Genomic DNA, 21187 nt, shown 5'->3' on the forward strand with positions numbered 1-21187 from the left:
GTGGGGTGCTATTAAAGTTTGTTAGATCCACTAGTGCGGCATTTCCTTTCGTACTTGCATATTCGGGTCGCTGATCCCCAACCTTCAAACTCTGTGCTTTTCCTGCTCACTTCTATTGCTCGGTATTACCCGGTTCTTGCCAAGCAACCCAACCCCTAACCTCCTTTCGGGGGTTGGGTTGCTTGGCAAGAACCGGGTAATTCAATACCACCCATTGAAAGACCCGGCTGGACGAGTTATACGGTATATGGTATATACCAAGGTATGCAATGGCCATTAGGTACCATGGCACCACCTCAGGGCTTCATTTCTGTTTGGTACGAAGCAAACATATCTAAGCATGAAGGTGATGTACTCGAGGACCTACTTTCTGAATATTCGTTGAATAATGGTTACAGAAGCTCGCCCCACTGAGCACTAGCGGCTACCCGACAGACCCACCACGTGACATGGTCTATAGATGGGTATATAGACTGGACTACGGTATACGGTATATGGTATATACCAAGGTATACAAGATAGTATAAGACCAAGGGATATATAGTTAAGGACACTCTTTCATATACTTAGTTTAGTTCTTTATAATCAATTTAAATTGTCACTACAGAGTTATCTTTAGTATCAATAGACCAGCATCAACTCGTTTGTACTCTTTTAACTATCCTGTAACATAGACCTTGCCTGACACAGAAGTGTTAAGGCGGTGATTCAGGCTAAGGGCTGGTATACTAAATACGCTTAGTTCTGCTGTTTTTGGTTTTTACATAATTATACTCTTCGGTTATTAGAATATCATATATTTCAATATTAGGCCCTTACTGCTAAAAACGCTGAAAACATATATATTTTAATATGGTAGGTAAAATAGGACAGGCTTCCGAAAACATGCCGAGTATACTCAGACTTATCGCCTAACTATAACTAGAATACGCTGATAATGCGCGTCCTTATATATCCGCGTCTATCATGTTTTTGCCACGATATTTAATGCCCATGACATCTCCTGATCACGTCATTATGTAATTACATTAATGAGTGTAGTTCCACATTAGCGTAATCTTCGTCGTTTGGTGCAATGTGGTAATACAATATCTATCTTTACTTGGTATTCAATAGTACGGAGTACCTCCAGAGAAACTCGCGAATCCCATTTCCTACAACTAGGAATATATTAAAGGGTTAAATTATGCAAATTCCTACACCGCTAGTTTTAGCGTTAGTGAATTTCATTAGGGTAGAGTGGACCAAAATACGAATCCGCACCCAGGGTAGTGGGTTGTGTTTTAGAATCGAACTCCCCCATAAACCATAAACGCTTGGCTGGGCGCACGTATGAAGCTCTGCTGCCTGGCTGTGTGGCCAATCATAGGCCGTCTTCTGGTGGCTCTGGGTGCTTAAGAACGCAAACTGTGAGGATCGACTACGCGCTCAGAGGTCGCGCAACCCGAGCTTCTGCTCGTAACCAGTTGATTTAACCACGAGACCAAAATACGAATCCGCACCCAGCCTAGTAGGTTGTGGTTTAGAATCCAACTTAGGAGGGGCCAGGGTAAGTGAATTATACACAGACACACACTGTACTACCGGTTTCCTGTCCACTTCATGTCAATTTTAAGAAGGTTAGGGAACAAAAATATCTTCTGGTCTAGAATTGATCATTTTGACTTTTCAAACTATTCACCAGTTCTGTCTCACATAGACTTTCTTGAAAGTTCTGGGTACTATAATTCAACTTTGTTTAGTCCAGATTTATAATTTTGTCTCAGTGTAATGGCCTTGGCTGCCACCTTAATGGAGCATAGCCACATGAGGATCTGAATCACAACAGAGATATTTCGGCGAGTGCAAAAATATACCGTTGCTGGCTAAATATAAAGCTGACACCACTTCCAGTTTACATTGACATTCTCTATAAGTCTCACACTTTTCTCAAGACATAAGAACTCCATTCTGCTACCTGCCTTTACGTACAACTTCTTTGTACATCTACCAAGATGATTCCCGGGCCTCTCGTTGCCGTCATCCTCTTTGCCGTGCACGCCTACAGCGCCGCAACAGATCTAAACAAGGTCGAACAGGATCCAGAAGTTTTGATTTTGCCAACCTTGACCAAGATCAAGGAAGGCTTCACAATCGACGCTAAGAATCCACCGTACCAGGACACAGAATGGTCGTGGGAAGCAACCTGCATTGAGCACTTCGGACAGTGCACCCAAGCTGCGTTCTTCCATCGCAATTTTCTGTCAGAGGGAACCCCGAACGTCACCTACACGAGGTTTGTCGAAACAGCCCAACTCAACTCGGTCAATGGCCAGTCCAAACTGTCTATGAAAACCTCGACGTCAGTGCTGGACTCCACGACTGAAGGCTGGACCATTGGTGCAAAGCTGTCTCTATCAGGCGGCTCTGATAAAGTGACGGGAGGAGCTGAGGTCTCAGCGACATATTCCAGCACCACCACCAAAAGCAAGACATTTGTAAAAGAGTTTTTACATGAGGCTCCCTGCGATCCTGGATACACCTGCAGCATTGAGACCTGGACATTCCATATTGAAGTTGATGGATTATGCAACCCCCACGGCATGATAAATTGCCGCGACCTTGGCACGTGGGATCAATGTGCTGATCAGGCCGGTCGCTGCGCACAGTTCAGCAACTTCTATGACTGGAATTGTGTCAATGTACCCAAGGCTGCGTGCAAGGTCAAGACCCCAGTCCTTGACGAGTCTGAGAAGCCGGTTAGCCAAGTCGTGCTCGTGGCTGAGCGTGATAACGCGACGACGAAGAGATCCGAGTCCGAGCCCAACATGCCCAAGATGATGTATAAGATTATCGGCTGAAGTTTTGGTCAGGAGAAAAGTTGCTGCGCATCTCATGACTGCGAGCTTTTTCTTCATTTTTGTCTGGTTCGAGTTATCAGATGTTCGACGAGTCTGACCTGATCTCTCTAAATCCAGTGCTTACCACGCTTGTATTTACATTTCCTATTCTTGTTTTTACTATACCGACCTCAATTCACTCCTTTGAAACATGTACTTAGTTGTTTTCGTTGATCTTAAGAGAGATAAATTCTGATTAATTCTGTTGGACTATGTCGGTCATCTCATTGATGCCTCCATTTGTTTGCAGACTGAGCCTTTCTTTGTTTGGCAGGGTATAAATCCCCTGCTCTAGATAGATTGAATAGATCATGATTCTTCCTCTTCTCTCTCTCTCTCCCCATAGTTAGCAGCCTCAACAAATTCTCTATATTGCTTTCAGAGCTCTAATTAAGACGGCTATCTAGAATAAAGAAATAAATCGCATGTGCGATTTCAAGGAAGGGGGGCAACCAGTTACGTTCTCTTGGAGGAATGCTGAAACCATAGGCCATTTTGCGACTTGCTGGAGGAGAGCAGTTTATATGTATGCAGCCCCCCTTAAGCCCCCCTTCACCCTAGGCTCGCAAACCCCATTGTGTCGGACGAATAACACAAATAATGCGATGTAGAACTTCATTCCGCCGAGACTAAGGCGGAGTACGCTATCACGGCGGAGTATTGTAATTCTGGAATAGGACTGGGGGTGATCTTAGCGCCCTTTTGGTTTAAATGTTACTAAGGCTTTATAAGGTACGGTCACGATACTTAATCCCGCCGCCTCTCCGGAGCTCTAACTATGTATTTATACTATTAACTTACTGTTACGCACTGCAAACTGGTCACAGTTAGGTTAGATGGGTTCCGGGTATACTTGCCTTAATACTCCTCAGTATCCAACGTTAACGATCTGTTCTCTCAACCGTACTGTTGCCTAACAGGCCTTACTGTAGGATAGGTCCTTTTGAGGTATCGAGGAACGATGCCAAGTAGAGCGCCGAGTAGATCTATACCGAAGCATTGGTCTGCTCGTGAGTGTTGTTAAGTTATAATTAGGCTTCCGCAAAACTCATTTTGGGTCGAAGGTCTCGACCCAAAACCCAGTCGTATCAAAATATATAACCCAGTTTTAGGCATAAAAATACATAAAACCGCCAAGACCTTCTTAATTAGGCCTACTTATGTATATTTATGCATGAAACTGAGTCGAAACTGGGATACTGGGTTCTTGGCAATGCTAAGAACTGGGTCGAAAACTGGGTTCTGCGGAAGTCTAGTTATAATCAAGTAAAGAGTCATAGTAATCCAAAGGTAAACACAAGTAACAATATATGATTGAAGACGAAGAACTAAACTAAGTATATGAGGGAGTGTCCTTATATATCCTTCGTAGACTGCGCCAAAAACCGCAATTGGGGGCAAAACCTCACCCCAACCCCCAAACCGCACCCAAACCATAAACCGCACTGGGTCCCCATTGGGGCCCCAAGAAAAACCATCATTGCATAAATGTAGGTCTTGGCATTGATAAAACAGCTGATTTATCATATTAGATTACTGTTATTTACCGCTGTTCCAGTCACCATTCTACTCGACATGATAATTCTGCTATAAAACAGACGAAATCAATTGAAATTTAATTGTATACTTAATAATTGACTAAGGTAATAACTTATTTCTTACCTCTTTACTACTCCTAGCCGTAGGGTAGATTATTCTCTGATTTGGTGTGAAAATATATTTTTGACATAGTATCTAAGGTGGACATCTTTCAAAAAATATCATATTTATTTACAGGTGTGCAGCTTTTATAGCTACGAGGTCATAATTGATAGCAAGCCTATCCTGCGAGACACAGTTGATAACGCAGAGCCCATCCTGTGAGGTACAGTTGTTATCGCAGAGCCTATCCTGCGAGACAAATTTTTACAGTCACAGGGCTCATTGACTGTGAGGGAGCGCAAATCTTACATCGCTGGGCTTGTGGCAGCGACAGCCGTGGTCACGGAAGCTCTGAAGTCCTTGGTTGCGCAGCTCTTCCCTGCGAGGGTTGTTGTTCACGCAGACCTATCCTGCGAAGCACCTTTTTACACTCGCGGGGCTCGTGGCAGCGACAGCCGTGGTCACGAAAGCTCTCAAGCCCGCAGGCAAAAGAGGGACACTATGACGCATCAAAGTGTGAGGACCGAAGTCCTGATTTTTTTGGGCTACGTCTCTTCCAAGCAACCAGTTGCGTAGATGGTAGCGAGAATCACTGTCTTGCGAGCTTCACATTGCCGATCCCTTCTATTATATAGAAATATATGTAGGCCATACAAGGTTGATCACACCCTTCACAATTCACGTCGAGCTATCCTTCATAGCTATTTTTCAAAAAGCTCCATCCTAAGCGTGCAGTCCTTGATTCAAAGCAAAGTCGACAAGCTTGCTGGAAGGCTTAGCCTGGCTTATTATCATCAAGGCACAGTCGTACAACTTGATTCTGCATTGTCTGCTTCCGCTACGAATATTATATCCGAGTCTCTCCCGGCCCTGATTTTCAAAGACAAGGATTATCATCATACTCTCTACAGAGTGAAGACATAAGTTTCTAAAATATAATTAAAAAATTAAAAAAACATACAACAGTGAGGATTCGCTGGTGGTCACCCACCCAACTACTAACTCACCGGCGTGTGGCTTAAGTACGGCTGAGCGGACGGGAAGCCCTGTTTTCCACACCCTATGGTCGTATGTATCAATTTGCGTGTGAATGGGAGCAAATGATAGCATGCAGCTTATAATGATACCCGTACCTTGACCTAGTTCCCGAGGTCCATACCTGCTTCTAAATAGCTTCATCTACCATCCAGGTATCTACTTGGTTACCATACAGTGTCTTTTAGGATCGAAGAGGATACGATAGTGGAGCGAGATTGCATTGATCTGCCGCGAAAAGATTGACCATATTGAAGGTCTTCGAATAAAAAAAATCCAGTATCCATCTGAAATAAAGGTCAGACAAAAAGTTACTGCGAGGGCAGGTTCTCTTGAATCCACTCCAGCTCCTCCTTGGCGTCATCAAAAGTCCGAGTGAGAGTGTTGAGCGCGGAATTAATGCGGTTGGCAGAGCTCACCATCGCATTGATACTGTCCTGGATATGAATAACATCAATCCTACGAATTGGGAGGCTACCGTTAGCCCGGACCTGAGCTACGTTAAACTCACGAGCGATGGTGGCAGTCGCAGTCATATGCTCTTCCACATATGTCTTAAAGTGGTTCTCTCTAAATTCACTTCTTGGGCGGACGTCTGAGTCCACTTTGCATGTCTTGGTGGGTACGACTTTGAATTCTCCTCTTAATATATAACTAGGATATCAATTCCTCGGGACACATCTTCTTGGGCACTACGCTATGTAGGGGCCAAAGGAGAGGAGGGAGAGAGTTGTTCCTAAGGGAAGAAGCGAGCTTCCAACTATCTATCTAGCTAGCAAACGAGGGTTTGATGCCTGAGGCCACCACAACACATCTTATCCTTCTTGTTGGAATTTCTTGTTGTAACGTTGCACCTCCCTTACATGGGCGTAATGGGAGCATATTGAGACAGAACTTTATACCCAGTCTTCTTTCAAAAAAAACTGCTTTTAAAATGCTACCTGTCACCGCAGTGTTCCAACCTTGATATCGCCCACGTTTAATTTTTCATTCTTCTGAGTAAGACCCTCGCATTCTTGAGATCATATCCGGGCCCAGGATCCATAGCATGGTTCCTAGGCACGCTCTTTGCCGTCCTAGCAGCGTGACATGACGATGTCGACGATGTTGATGACGCGGACGACAGCGAGGGCACAGAAGATGCAGAGTCATTCGATAGAAGAGTGAGGTAGGGTTGGAGTAATAGCGTTTGGTAGAGACGTAGTACTTCAGGGCTGGATGGAATAGTAAATTTGCGAGAACGTACAATCATGGGACCAATATATTTCTTTTGTAGTCTATTGGCATAGCTGTATTCTTCAATGTTCTCATAATTTGACTATCGAGGTACTCGTCCCCAAGGTCCTTGGGGCATGACACCATATAGGGACAGCTTCATGGTCCACAGTTAACATGACGGATTTGATGGGTTATTAAAGTCGATCTCTGAGGACTTTAGGGATGTTGGACCCTTTTGGATCTAATATTTGAACATTTCTGTTGCAATTTTGCTGAGATTTACGATGCAGGCTTGACGAGATTTTAATTATATGTTTGATTTCTGGGATATATATCTTGGTAGCTACATAGGTTCAACTCAGTATGACAACACTGTACATCACAGGAAGAACTAAAAAGATACAAAGACATTTCAAGTAGATTAGCCAAAAAATAAAAACCAAAGTAAACCATTTTAACCCCCACTCTCCTATATACACTTTAGAAGACTTTTTTCTCCTTTTCCCTGAATCGTGCACGATGCGTTTATCTGACTCCCAGAAAGCCAAGTACTGTCATATTAATGAGTTCTTCTAACCCCTTTAATGGGTTCTTCTTGAATTTCATTTGTGAGGCGTAGCCGAACGAGAGAAAAAAGTGCGAATCAGAGCCGACACACATCCTTAATGTTGCTGATTTTGCTCAGCCTCTCGTTCAGACCTTCGCCCAGTTTAGATACATCATCCGCAGACATGGAACGGCGAGCACTGGCAGCTCGGCCGATGGCCACTGCATCTGTAAGAGCCAATGGGGAGAGAATAAGGCCAAACATAGCCAATGGTGCGTTATCGGGGTCGCTAACGATGGTGTAAATGTCCAGGGCGACATTACCGACTTCACCCAACAGCGCGACAATTCGGCCTATAGCTACCATGGAACTGACAGCACCAGCAACTTCACCAATGACTGGAATAAAGAAGAAGATGGCAGTCAGGAAAGCCATTAGAATCGCCTCCTGCTTGGCCTCCTCTATTTCCTCTCCAATTTCCTTGACCTTCTCCATGCTATCAACGGCATCCGCAACCATAGAGATTGGAAGCGACAATGCGTCTACCAAATCATCAGCATCGAGTGAGAAAGACCCCTTAGTCATAAGATCCAGAGCCCTAGTCATCTCAGAGCTGAGAAGTGTGACATTCTTGTGAGCGTCTGACACAACGTCTTTCGGGTTGAGTACGTCTTCCTTGTCATACCCGTCGGGCACAGGGAAGTTATAATCCCAGTCTCGGTATGCACATGTATCGTCGGTAGGCGCACACTCCCAATGATGGACATTTTTCCATTTAATATTCTCCTGATCAATGCCTTTCGTGGTGTACAAGTCTGCCCAGAAACCCTTGGCCTTGGAGGCCACTAGATGCCAGTACACCGACTGTGACCAGCGCGAATCTTGTGGAGGTGTCTGCGCGCGCAATGAGTAATCGGGCGGACATGGCTCCGTCACGTTCTTGTACCTGTCCTCTACACCGTCACAGAAGACCTCGGGCTCGTCACAAATTGGGTCCCAGCCATTGTCGTAATCCTCGCAGTAACGACAGTAGACGTCACTGTCTTTCCCCCACTGGTCTTCGCAAAAGCCACAGGCGGGAACCATCTCGGTCACAATGCAGGTGAAGTAGTTCGATCCATTCTGGTACATGAAGCTTTCGACCTGATCCCGTCCACTGTCGACCACGGCTTGGGCGTAGTAGTCGAAGTCTTTGTCATAGTCGTCTGCTATCATGCTGTCGTAACGTTTCAAGGCGTCATCAAGAGTGCCTTTCAAGACCTTAAGTATGTATTGGGACACACAGTCTCTGGGTATTTTGGCTATTTCTGCTTGAATGGCATCCATAGTAGTGTATAACCCTTTGCATTCAGGTAAGTCCGGCATTGGGAAGCCATCGTTCATATTATCGCCATCGGGGCCTGCGAAGTCATCGTCTGTGTATTTCCTGCAGATCGACTGCCCAATCAATGGTACCGGCAAAGTTCATGCCTTCCCAGTAAGAGCGACGGCTGCCTTTGGTGGCTGGGGACATATATGCGACCCATTCAGTGTCTAATCCGATCAGTAAGGGCCAAGACAATCATGAAGGAAAACGTACTGCGAAGACAATTTCCCTCAGAACAACCCTCTGTGGTCCACTGGTTACCAGCATCCCATTGTCCTGCATAGATTAGCCCTGTTCCTCGACTGAAGAAAGAATCCGACATACCGTGCAAGTCGTACGTCATGTAAACAATGTAGTCAAGCTGCTTGGCCATGTTCTTGATGGGAAATGATTTGAGATACCAGTAGGATGCAGGAGCAGCAATAGACAAGCAACCCCGTGTAAATGTTTTATTAGTTACTAATATATGTTTATGTTGGACTATGTCGGTCATCCCATTGATGCCTTTGTCTAGCCATCTCATTGATGCCTTTGTCTAGCCATCTCATTGATGCCTTTGTCTAGCCATCTCATTGATGCCTCCATTTGTTTGCAGACTGAGCCTGTCTTTCTTTGTTTGGCAGGGTATAAATCCCCTGCTTCAGATAGATTGAATAGATCATGATTCTTCTTCTTCCTCTCTCTCTCCCCATAGTTAGCAGCCCCAACAGTTTACAGTGCTTTTTACTTTTCGACATACGTGTCAGAGGAAATATTTACGGACGCAAGCAAGCGCACTGTCGCCACAGGCTGCGAGGGGACCCGGAAAGGGCTACGTGATCAGCCAAAGCGCTGTACTTTCATGGAATTTTGTGATCATCTTTGGCATAAAACTGAAATCAACCCAACAACTCATGAAATGGACAAAAGGCCCGATATTACGAAGACGTATATGGGAACGGCTATGGACAAGAATAAGCTCAGTCTCAACAACTACGACCCAGTAAAAATGCGTGACGGCATCATGAACCTGCGAATGAATCTTGACGATGGCAAAACCATAAATGTCCCAAAATGGGGATACTCCGGAGATCTGAACATTGCGAATCTCGTTGCGGGGGGTACAGCAGAAAATTATTTCGACAAAGTGGGCGAGGAGTTCGCCGAGCGCTATTGGAAGGCCAAGCTGGAGTTTGATGAAGTCTCTAAGCTCACGGGTGACGATAAGCTGAGTGATGACCAAACGAAGTTGTTCAAGGCTTGGAACAATCATGCGGTGGAATCGTCTAAGATGTCCTACGCTTATCGGGAAAAAGAACTTCGAATGCAAGAGCCAGCAGCCATAAAATCAGCTCTCAAAACGAAATATACCGACCCGGAGAAGAAAAAGCTGATCAAAGTTGAAACCAGGATGCTTGACAAAAGCGAGGTGGTGTGGGGAGAGCCTTACAAAGTGTATGACAAGGATGCTACGGCCACCTAGTTGGCAGGCGCAGGGCTGAGGTTGACCAAAGCAGAGGCTCTCACTCTGCTCACGAATGTTTACAATGAACTTCAAGAAACGAATAGAGTCAAGGAGCATCAAAGGGCACTGGCGGGAGCCAAAAAGGCAATGAATGTGGCGAAAAACGGATGTATCTAGACCTGAAACCAATTTTTGGTAATAAGTTATCAAAATGATTAGTATGAGTTTTATCTTTTATTGAGAAAACGGAGTACATTCCGAGCTTATAGGAGTAGGAGTTAGTCCGATGAGGTTAGGGCTATGTCCGACTATTTTACCACATGATCAAGCGACTTTGTTAATATTGGTAATATTATCTGGCCACTTGTTTTTTTACAGCCTATCTATTTCCATTAATCATTCAAAACATCATGGATACACTAGCACGGCTAGACACACTTCCCGCTGAGCTTCTAGATGCGCTCACATCGCACTTGAGAGATCGTGATTTGGCATCTCTATTAGCCACAAACAGACAGCTATATCTCCAGCTTGGCCCAATATTCTACGGCAGAGAGCATGTCATGGACCTCGCAATGGGCTGGGCGTGCTCGCGTGGAAATTCCCAAGCCATTGGTCGCCTAGTCTCCTTAGGTGCATCCCCTAGTGTGGTTCACGTGAGCACTAGTTCTTCGGAGTGTTACATCAAAACATCCACGTTACATCTGGCAGCCACCAAAAAGCAAGTTGAGGCTTTCCGGTACCTGCTTGATATTGGCGCACGGCTCGATCATCCTGATGTGGACAACGGGGCCATCCGTCATTTCGTCAGCCGCATTTGCAGCCCCGCACATGATTGGGCTCTGCTGCACCTCTACCTGGATGCCGGCCTCGACCATCAGCTTCGTATGGGACACTATCGACACCATCCCCCCTCTACCATACCTTTGCTAGGGGTAATCTCCCAATCGGCATCGGCCTCTCTGCTAGGTCCGGTGCGCCTTTTACTGGACCGCGGTGGCAACCCCAATGAGATATTCTCCTTCTATGGCAACCGACTAGTGACTCCCCTGACTGTGGCAATTCGGAAGGCCCACACTGCAGTTCTGGACCTCCTGATCGAGAAAGGAGGAATCATTCATGGACCCCATGTTACTCGTCCTGTCCGTCAGCCTTGGCATATTCCCATCATGGCCGCTGCGGCATGCATGTCAAGCCAGGGGACAGCCGTGATTGAGCGATGCTTACACCATGGCGCAGACATCAACCATCCAGCACCGAAGATATCCGAAGAAGACTGCCAAGGATGCAGACCCTACCGATACATGAGTCCTGCGCTTGTCTATGTTGATTCCATTCACAACTGGGACGAACCGAGGCATGCCATGCACCCAGTGGATGGACTCGTATTTCTGGCTAGCCGAGGGGCACTCCTTCAACAGCCCATTCCCATTCCAGATCGTGGAGACCTCGAGCGAATACACCGTGCGCCTTGGGTGCGGTGCCATTGGAGCCCTTCCCCAATGTGTCTGGACTTTATCCTCGAGAAGTGGGGACTAATCAAATTTACCACGAGTCCAGGTCTTCTCCTGACTGTGCAGTATCTGATCCGGCACGCGGTCAGTATTGGCACGCTTGCTGAGTCCCTCGCTTCCTACGACTCTAAAATTTCAGTTTTTGGGGATCCACCAGTCCAAGTTTCAGCGGCATGGCAAGGTCTCTTGACGTATGTACTGGAGGATTTGAAGGTGAACCCTACCATACTATTGAGCCAGTACATCCTACAAAAGGGCTTATGCATATGGAATAAGCCCCTACAGAAAATTGGCCGCGCCACAATTGAGAGGCTTTTGGCGTCGGGGGCCAACATCAATGCCCGCATGGGGACCGAGGACGGACCAACGGCTTTGCATGCGGTATGCGAAGCATTTAGCAAAGAGCTCCTGAAATTGGAAGGAAGATTTCACTCTTATCATTGGAGGGAGAAGCTCGATATACAGGCCACGTATCTTGAGTACTTAGCAAGTCGAGGAGCTGATTCTTCCATCCGCATTGGTGGTCAAACAGCCAGTGAGACTCTCCTAGTGAATCAGGCGGATATGCCATTGGCGGTTCGGCAAAACATGCTGTCTGTGTCCAAAATTATGCAGGAGGGCAATGTAATTTAAAATGCTAGGCTAGGGAAAAGTTAAACGATTGGCATTTCGTCCACTTCTGCAATGTACATCCGGAACGGGCCGAACAATGTCATTTTAATAAAAACTTTGAAAGGGTCACTGCGTAAGGTTCCGAGATCCCGAGGTCGTTAAGAGGCTTAAACCACGGACCCGGTGGCCAGGGGCTGCCAAGCCATCTTTCTGGCATCGCAGGGCTTGGCATGGGGGCGCTCTCTTCTCTTTCTTATAATCTCTCGGCTCATCTAACCTCCGTGTTCTTCTTGGCCAAAGGCGGAATCCATTTCTCTCAAAGGATGGTTACATCGTCCCTATTGGCGCCGGCGTTAGATGTCAGGTCTCACTCTCTTTATTGTTATCTCAATTCTTTACTTCGTACTCCGTACACAAAAGACATCTAGCTCTGTAATTGACGGCACTAACCTCATTAAAGGAAATTAATCAATAGTTCAGCCATGTGTGATTCAGTGGAGAAGACTTGGACAACGGCGATGTCCATAAGCGTTGTCCATAAGCGTATAAATCACAGCAGGCGACCATGACAGAAGAATTTCCCTACAGGATAATCACTCAGAGCATCAACCATTATGCTTTCGTCTAACCTGTATCTTCTGGCCACGGGCTTGACTCTGTCAACAGCCTTTGCCAGGCCAAATGTGGTCCGCCGCGACGAGACTCCCCAACTACCCTATGATCCAAACACTACTCCATACTGCACATGGTGGGTAGACGATGATGGTTCAAGCTACGATGATGGTTCAAGCTACGATGATGGTTCAAGCTACGATGATGGTTCAAGCAAGTGCGCTGGTATCCCTGCCTATTGGGCTATATTGATGGAAGACTTTGTCCGATGGGTAAGTTCCTTCCTCCGAACTATCTTTTTCTAATGACTGATCTCTCCAGAACCCATCCGTCGGTAGCGACTGCGCAGGATATGTTTCCGGCAAGTCTTACTGTGTTGAAGCATACGGAGAACCAACTCCTGGTACTGGCACAACTACTACTAAAGTCACGACCACTTCAAGTGCCACCACTCCAAGCACCACTACAACTGGTGGTGCCCCGGGACCTACCCAGTCAGGACAAGTGACCAACTGCAACAAATGGGATCTCGTTCAATCCGGAGACACATGCAGCGTCTACCTGGCCAAGTATCCCGGCCTGACCTTGGCCAACCTCGTCGCATGGAATCCCGCCATTGGGTCCCAGCGCCAGTCTCTTTGGGTAGACACATATGTAAGACCGGCGAGTTCAATTTGCACGGAGTAATGTTAACCATTCGAGCAGATATGCACCGGTGTAACCGGCTGGACCCCTAGCCCGACCACTACCAAGGCTACCAGGAATTAGACCACCTATATAAAGTTTATCCCGATTGGCTTCCAAATTGGAAAGTCTTGGCTCTCTGTACAATTCATGGAGTCTTTTTCTTGTAGACACAGAAATGAAGAAAAAGAAATTATAATATATGAAAGACAGAATATTTGCAAGGGGGAATAACAAATCACCAAAAGCCGCCGAAAAAAAAAAAAAAGTAAAGCAAGAGAAACATAACGAAATATACTCCAAACGCAGAGTCAAACAACCTCCAAACCTACGCCTAACACGAAAACACTTATTTATGCCATTTCTTCGTCTTCGTCCCAGGCTTCGCCCTTCACGCACGCCACATCCAATGATCGGTTCTCACCCAGATTCTCACACTGTCTCTAGCGCACTCACCCTTCTCACCCTCCAGTGGAATAGAATAGCTTTGGATTCCCCCGCAGAGCAGCTAACTGTCTTGAACCCTTGATACCTCCAGACTCATGGTTTTTGAATTACTCTGATGTACCACCACTTGGTTCTCTGCGATCCCAGAGCTCTCTTCATCCAACCTAGCTGGAATATTGGACGGTGCGTCGTATCCGTATCTAGCCAGTTGGGTGTTTCGTCGTCCCCACCAAAGCATACCAAGTTGAACAAAGATAGACGAGAAAATAAAGGCAGTCGCGAGAGGGAATCCGATCGGATAACGAGGCGAGTCACTCGTCCTCCAAACGCGGATCGGAATTGTGGCATGGCCAATGTATACAATTGTCACCGTCAGTGCAACAATGATAGACCGCGCTTCCGGTTCTTTTTTGAGGAGTTCAGCCATCCAAGCCAAAAGTGATGGACTTCCTGCATTTGTCGCATATGTAAGGAAATAAAAGGTGATAATGACCTTCCAATCTGAGGGCCAGGCGCTCAATACACTGAGCACAATGCCGAGCAGAAAGGCCGGCGCAACACTGATCTGCCAGCGCCAGTGCTTCCAATCAGATAGCGAATTCACACCCAAATTAATGAGGATCTGGAGAGCATAGCCGCCCATAGGAATAACGTTGACTTGGTATGTACTGAAACGAAGGTGTCCTGACGAGTCTTCCAGTGCCTTGAGATAAAGAGTAAAATAAGAATTTGCTCGGTTTGCCCAGGCCTGCAAAGCAAAAGCAGCCAAGAAGAAGTATGTCACAGGGTGTAAGATGAGTTTCCGCAACTTCTGCACGACAACCTTGGTAGGAATCATGTTTGAGGTATTGGCGCCAAAGTCAGCCATACGCTTTCGTGCAAGGCGTTTTTCCGTATCGGTAAGCCAGATAGCGCGAGTTAGAACTGGTGAGTCTGGGATAATAACGAGGCCGAGTAGTCCTTGCCCAATAGTTACTGTACCCGAGACAATGAATAGCCATTGCCATCCGGTGATACCATGCACGCCATTCATGTTGGTGTAAAGGGCGGCTTGAAGCGCGCTTAAGAACATACCACCTGCTGCATCTGATACGTTGAAGAAGGCGATTCTTTTGGCTAGCTCCGCTGGTGTGTACCAGTTGAAGATCATAGATACAGCGGTAGGCCAGAAGACCGCAGAAAATAATCCAAGCAGGACTCGCAATGCGTATATTGTTTTGGCGTTTGGTGCCTGGGCAATACTATTCAAAGTCGTCAGTATGTGTTGAATAGTAATTTGACTTCTCTCTACTTACCAAGTGACCAGGATTCCCCATGATATCTCACAGAATGGAAGAAAAATAGATGGGCGAACCTTGAAAATGGTTAGTGTGTGAGTTAATTTGTCGAAATTCCGAGACTACTCACCTTGGTCTGGATAAGTTGACCTGGAATCAAACCGATAGCATATCCAACAGAGAAGAATGTATTGAAGTTGATCAATTCATTTCCATATAAATTCAACGACTCCTTCATCCCAGAAACGTAAGCTTGAGCAGTCGCACTTTGGTCCATTTCTTTCAAAATTCCAGCAATAAAAGTCCATGCCAACAACAAGCAGTCAAGCTTAAAAACCAAGACATGTTGCGGGTTGCGAAAGTAGGGCACATAGCGCGCCAATACCTTAAACAGCCCTGCTTGAGGAGGTTGTTGATCCTCATCGAACCCCGGGCTGGGTTCACCTTTGGATAAATGTTCCATATTTATTTTCTTGATTCTATAAGTCGCGTATGCTCTTCATTAAATAATTGAAGGTACTTTTTCAACAATCGCTTCGTGCCTACATCATCGTGAGGGGCGATCACGAAATTTACTTGGCACTGTATGGCGAAACTTTCTAAATCCCCGTGATCGTCAAAATAGCTGTTAGAGGTTGCGATGCTTAACATTTGAAATGGGCATCATACTGACCTAAGGGAGAGAATTCACCTTGGCTAAGAAGAGCAAGATGCCGATTCCAAAATAGGCAAATTCGGTCGGCCAGGCTCCAACAAATCAGACGAAGTGAAACCTGTATATTAATTGCGCCATTTGAAATCAAAGCAACCAAGAAACCGTGCCAAGTGTCCAGCACACACGCCTCAGTAGATCCCCAATTCTCGCCAGATACCCAATCTACAAATTATGTATCTTTTGTATGACTTGCCCATACAAAATATACTTAAGATGGGCCATCAGCCTGGAATGCCCGCTTATGACCCGGAACGACAATAGTCGGGTTCAAGGCAGCAATCAAATATCACGGTTGATTCGACACGAAACAGCCGCGCCGCGCGCCGCAATGGTACTACGAAGAAATCGCAGGGTGTCAACTCCTTCTGCATCTGGCAGTGGCTTCTCATTGTTGTAGCTCTTCCACGCCACAGATCTAACGCAGTAGGGCTGGTTGATATACAAAAAAATGGTTTCCTTAAATTAAAGAGACCCCTCCTTCCTCATTCCCTCGACCTTTCCTGCTAGGTTGGGATCCTTCTTTTGAGAAATTCCACAAAGCTATCCATCATATGGGTCTTGATGGCATTTCTCTCCTTCCACGGCTCAACTTGACTGGGCACCGTCGGCCCCGTATATACCTTCAACGGATGGTCCCGCGCCTGCAGCCAGAGATGCTGTAGTCCCACAGACTGCAGCATGAGCATAGGATAGAGCTCGCTCCAGACGAGGTTACCCAGGATGCGCATCTGGCCCTGGTATGGGAGGGCTTCCTCCTGGGGGTCTTCCTTGGCCGTGCCGTCTGCACTTTCGCTTGCAGTGGCACTCTCATCGAAGTCTGGGTCGACGGCTAGGACGAGGCCTTGGAAGTCGCCTTTGAGGAGGCCTTTGTCCTTTGTGTAGGAGGTGGTGAATGCGTCGTCGGTATATGAGCCCACGCCCATGTGATCGATGAGAAGGAAAACAGATGGTGCTAGTTTATGGCTCCACTCCTCCGAGGACCGGATTTCTTGGTAGTGTCTATGAGAAGCATTAGTCTCTGGTTCATGTGAATCTTGGAATGGAGAATTCAGGGCCCACGAACCTCCTTGCTGCTGGGACGGGTTTTGTTGCGTCGAAGCCTAGTTCCTTGCCGTCAAACCAATGCAGTTTGAGTAGTGGTTTCAGCTCGTCAGCGCGCTGGACGCCGTCACTCCATGTCGAGAAGTGAGCTTCCACGTCCCGTTGTAGCCTTTCCCACTTCTCATCGGAGACGTTGTGCGCTGCGCGGTAGATTGCCAATCCGAAGCCATAGTCTTGTCTCTCCGACGGGTCCAAGCTCAGGGTCGCCTCTTGCGCCCGAAGGAGTTGCTGGATCCAGGGCTGCGCAGGTGGCTGCGGCGATGGCGTACGGCCGCGTATCTTTTCACGCAGTTCATCCTGTACTACTGTGCTAATAGAAACGCGCTCGCGGCGGGCCGCGTCACTCTCCGTCGCGCTTGGTCCTTGAACCTTCGCAGCCTCGTTCTGAGCCTCGACACATTTTGTGAGTCGGTCCATCAGGAGCTTGGAAAATCCAGAGTTCATGTCTTGGTTCTTTAGGTCAGGATTGTGTAGCCCAGCGACGATGTCGGAGGGCGCATGGTAGCCGTTGTACCCGTCCATGGACATCCAAATGTTGAAATCTGCCATCGAAGTGACGTTAATGAGGTCAGTCCACCGCTGCGTGAAAAGTTCCATCTCTGGGGTTTTTGCTTCCTCCACCTGGATCGCAGTGAAGCTGTCCAATGTCCGTTCACGCAATTCGGCAACGTGGGCCAGGACCCAGGAATGGGCGGTGCTGGTCATGACTTCGTACTGTGCGCGAATGAATTGTTCCCAAAGAGCAGTAAGGTCGACCTCGGCAGAAAGGCCCCGGGTTTTGCGCCGGGCATTCAGCGCGTCCTGCATTTCTCCAAAGTCACCAGATATCTTGTTGAAGGTGTCGCACATGTTAGTCCGGATCTGAGGAAGATTGAGATACTCGAAGACGGCAATCACGGAGGTCAGGTATTCATAGGCGATCGCGAAATGCTCCGGGTTGTTGAGATCTTTTTCGCGCCATCGCGATGCGGGCACGGGGGCAAGGCCTCCCCAGAGGCGCCGTTTGAGGAAGTGAATATTATGCCCAACTCGGCACAATCCGCTCAAATCCTCCGGGCCGGTGATCCGCTGGATTGCCTTTTGCACAATTGGGATATCGGCCGTGTTGAACGGCGCAGGCGCCCACTGTGAACTCGGGGCCATGAATAGTGCGAATTCATCTGCATTGAGCAAAGTTAAATCGGTCTTCTTCCCGTTCGGCAGGATGCCAGATGTGATGAATTCGACGAAATGCAAGACAGCTTGCGGTTCAATCAATGCGTCCACTGGTCTGGTTAGCGAGGCCACAATAACACATTGACAACTAGGACCGCACCAGCTCCTACTTCGTGGTCCATCCAATGTTTCTCCGTAACGCTCGATCCCTTGTAACCGGTAGCGTCGAGAATGCCAACCTCTGGTTCCACCGATGAGCCAGAATCTGTATGGGAAAATCGCGCGATATTGGCCTGTTTTACGCGGCAGGTCCAAGGCGCGACGTTCCGGGTATTGCGATGTGCTACCAAGCCAGCACGGGCACTAAGGTTCGCAACGCGAGGTATCGCGCGGGACGATAACCTAGTGAAAACATGGCGATTGACCTGTGGCAGGCTTCGGGAAAGCCTGGCTGCCATGATGCGTTGGTTGTGATAGGCTTGCAGGTGGCGATCTCCGTAGATAAACTCGGGAGCTCGGGAGTCCGGGATAGCTCTGGAGCCCCTTTTTTTAATCAGCAACAGAAATAGAACACTTTAGTGCTAGCCGATCAACGTTAGCCACTTTCTCCAATCTCTACTTGTTCTGGCGATATCAATTTCAAAATCCCAATACCTAGTATATTAACTAGAAAGGGATTGATCTAGAAATTGAATATCAAGATTATCAAAAAGCTTACCAAATTACAGTTGCACGCGACCTGCTGGTACTTGGCGGTTGGTTTGGCGCGCGATTATATTACTAAGCCACTCGCTGGCCCGTGGACCCGTGGACCCGGGGGCGGCCCCCGGGGGCCAATAAGACTTCCAAGGTTCGGATCAACTCCTCGACAGTGCCATTAAAACATCGTATATTCTATAGAGCAGAGAAAAAAAAACTAGGGGGAAAGAGACAATGGCTAACTTTAGATCTTTGCACCTTTGGCAGGAACTCGCAAAATTGACTGCTGTGTCATGGAAGCCACCAGGTTCCCTCCCTCATCCCACAATTTACTCTCACTGTATGTGCGGCCGTTGCCAGCATGGTGATTGATTATCTCTCTCAAGTGCCACTCATCCAATTTGGGCCGCGGCGTAAAGATACGCAGAGCGAAATCCAAGCTCGAACACGCACCAGCGTCCTCGAAAAACATGTGGTTATGTGCCAAAGGCAAAAATGCCAGAACGCCATCCATAACGAACCCCAAGCTAGCCATTTGTTCTCCTTCTGTTTGTAGAGGGTGTTTGACTCGAAGCCAGTCCCCTGACGACTTCGCTGTCGGAGACAATTCCTCCTGGGTGGTTTTGACGGTCTTAGCCATCCCCATCAGATTTTGGGCGGTGACTCCTTCCGGACAGAGGCGACCTTCATAGACGTCCCGGGATAGCCCGAATAAAGTGTTGAAAGCTTTGAACTGTAACTCTGATATTTTCCCAGCTTTGGCCCAATCCTCCACAAGCCGGTCCGAGGGCACACAGTCCCGCCAGTGACTATAACTCTTAGTGGGTTCACTCGAGAATGTGAGGAGAGACGGCTCATCCCTGTGAAAGTCGGCTAGGAGTTCCATACACAGGTGCAGCCGGCCAGTCGATGGGTCCTTCTGTTCGACGGCAACGCGATATGTTACGAAACTCTTCGATTGGCGGAGTTTGACAGGCGTGCATATCAAATTGGCTTCAGTGCTTGCCGGTCGGAGGTAATGTCCAAACACCGAGTACAAGTGAAATCCATCAGGGGTGGTATTACACGCAGCGTGTATCGCGAAAGCGATAGCGTAGCCTCCGTACGCGATGGGTGCCAAATTCCCCATCTTTTGGGGAAGGTGCGCGGAGACATAATGATCATGAACCTTTTGCAGCGATACATGCTCAGCTAAAGTGGTCGCCATGGTTGTGACCGAAGTATTTCAAGACACTGTTAATGCGCGAAGAAGACATGGTAGGTGGTGGTAATTCAGAATTAAATATATTATTATACAAATGGGAACAGAAACTTAGCCTGCAATTTCCCCCGGGGGCAGTGATACCTCGGTTCAATAGCTCGAAGGCCGAGGCCGTCTGTGGGTAACTATTAACGGGCAATGATGGCAGGAAAATTGAGATTTGATTTGCATATGGGAATCCTGGAGCATGTGGGCGAATTTTGTTTGGTGATCTTAGATCCACTATATCCACTTTGCTTTCAACCGGAATGCCGATAGGAAAAAATTTGTGTCTGAGGAACGGATACTCGACAGAAAACCGGCATCTTATTCGCATATTATGCCGGGGACATTGGTATATCAGCCAAAACGTACATGTAGACGAAAGAGATGGGTACAATGTAAGGATTCGTAGCGTATGGCTCTTAACAATTAGTATATCCCTCTGTATCAATTTCAACCACTTGTATATCCTAACCGCCAAGCAAATTCTGGAAGTCTTTAGGCATGTCACAAATGTTGTTTCTTTTACATATATGTTTAGTGAAAAGATATCCTGCGCATCACGCAATTCCATGCATCACTGTGCGAAATATTTAGCGCCTTTTTCTGTCTAACTTGTTCATATGGTCCAGGTGAAGTACCTTGAGTTCTCCCAGGCTCGATATTTGTAGTTTCTAGCCAAATTATGCTGTTCCCACCAAATACGCGTGTTTTCTCGTAACCCTCAGATATTGGCTGCAGACTGTGTGATCCCGAAGGAAACGACGAATTGACGTTCGAGGAGGGGGTGGAAACTGAAAGTGAAGGTTTGTGCAACATCGATGCTCTTGTGTCAATATATATTAAGTACTAAAAATATTGAGGTGGTTTTCTAGCCGGACAATAACTAGAGGCTGTGGTAATTGCGGAGGGCTAATTATTAATGATGCACTTCCTTGAGGTATACAGAGTAGGTATTTGGTAAAAGAAGAAACCGAACACATTTATTGAATGGAGAA

At 47.1% G+C, this 21187-nt stretch overlaps 8 protein-coding genes across 8 annotated transcripts; 4 read left to right on the top strand and 4 right to left on the bottom strand.

Moving 5' to 3' along the window:
• Positions 1–1994: 1994 nt before the first annotated feature.
• N7471_001278 (uncharacterized protein) lies at positions 1995–2840 on the top strand (the record flags this gene model as incomplete). The annotated part of the gene is made up of 1 exon (XM_057273999.1): positions 1995–2840. The coding sequence occupies one exon, from the start codon at positions 1995–1997 to the stop codon at positions 2838–2840; it is 846 nt and encodes a 281-aa protein (XP_057142178.1).
• Positions 2841–7416: 4576 nt separating this feature from the next.
• On the bottom strand, positions 7417–9059 carry N7471_001279 (Peptidoglycan-binding Lysin subgroup; the record flags this gene model as incomplete). Its single annotated transcript, XM_057274000.1, has 4 exons — positions 7417–8720; positions 8776–8853; positions 8900–8962; positions 9011–9059. The coding sequence occupies 4 exons, from the start codon at positions 9057–9059 to the stop codon at positions 7417–7419; spliced, it is 1494 nt and encodes a 497-aa protein (XP_057142179.1).
• A 525-nt stretch (positions 9060–9584) lies between these two features.
• On the top strand, positions 9585–10307 carry N7471_001280 (uncharacterized protein; the record flags this gene model as incomplete). Its single annotated transcript, XM_057274001.1, has 2 exons — positions 9585–10118; positions 10149–10307. The coding sequence occupies 2 exons, from the start codon at positions 9585–9587 to the stop codon at positions 10305–10307; spliced, it is 693 nt and encodes a 230-aa protein (XP_057142180.1).
• Positions 10308–10540: 233 nt separating this feature from the next.
• On the top strand, positions 10541–12277 carry N7471_001281 (uncharacterized protein; the record flags this gene model as incomplete). Its single annotated transcript, XM_057274002.1, has 1 exon — positions 10541–12277. One exon carries the CDS (start codon positions 10541–10543, stop codon positions 12275–12277), a length of 1737 nt encoding a protein of 578 aa, XP_057142181.1.
• Positions 12278–12870: 593 nt separating this feature from the next.
• Positions 12871–13636, top strand: N7471_001282 (LysM peptidoglycan-binding domain-containing protein; the record flags this gene model as incomplete). The annotated part of the gene is made up of 3 exons (XM_057274003.1): positions 12871–13140; positions 13190–13522; positions 13574–13636. 3 exons carry the CDS (start codon positions 12871–12873, stop codon positions 13634–13636), a joined length of 666 nt encoding a protein of 221 aa, XP_057142182.1.
• Positions 13637–14120: 484 nt separating this feature from the next.
• On the bottom strand, positions 14121–15739 carry N7471_001283 (uncharacterized protein; the record flags this gene model as incomplete). Its single annotated transcript, XM_057274004.1, has 3 exons — positions 14121–15240; positions 15295–15353; positions 15407–15739. Coding segments are annotated over 3 exons (1512 nt in total), but the record flags the coding sequence as incomplete, so codon positions are not given.
• A 755-nt stretch (positions 15740–16494) lies between these two features.
• On the bottom strand, positions 16495–18705 carry N7471_001284 (uncharacterized protein; the record flags this gene model as incomplete). Its single annotated transcript, XM_057274005.1, has 3 exons — positions 16495–16990; positions 17055–18357; positions 18408–18705. The coding sequence occupies 3 exons, from the start codon at positions 18703–18705 to the stop codon at positions 16495–16497; spliced, it is 2097 nt and encodes a 698-aa protein (XP_057142184.1).
• A 485-nt stretch (positions 18706–19190) lies between these two features.
• Positions 19191–20153, bottom strand: N7471_001285 (thioesterase family protein; the record flags this gene model as incomplete). The annotated part of the gene is made up of 1 exon (XM_057274006.1): positions 19191–20153. One exon carries the CDS (start codon positions 20151–20153, stop codon positions 19191–19193), a length of 963 nt encoding a protein of 320 aa, XP_057142185.1.
• Positions 20154–21187: the final 1034 nt, after the last annotated feature.

This window comes from Penicillium samsonianum (assembly GCF_028829775.1).
Source record: "Penicillium samsonianum strain IBT 33392 chromosome Unknown utg000001l_segment0_segment0, whole genome shotgun sequence".
NCBI lineage: Eukaryota > Fungi > Ascomycota > Eurotiomycetes > Eurotiales > Aspergillaceae > Penicillium > Penicillium samsonianum.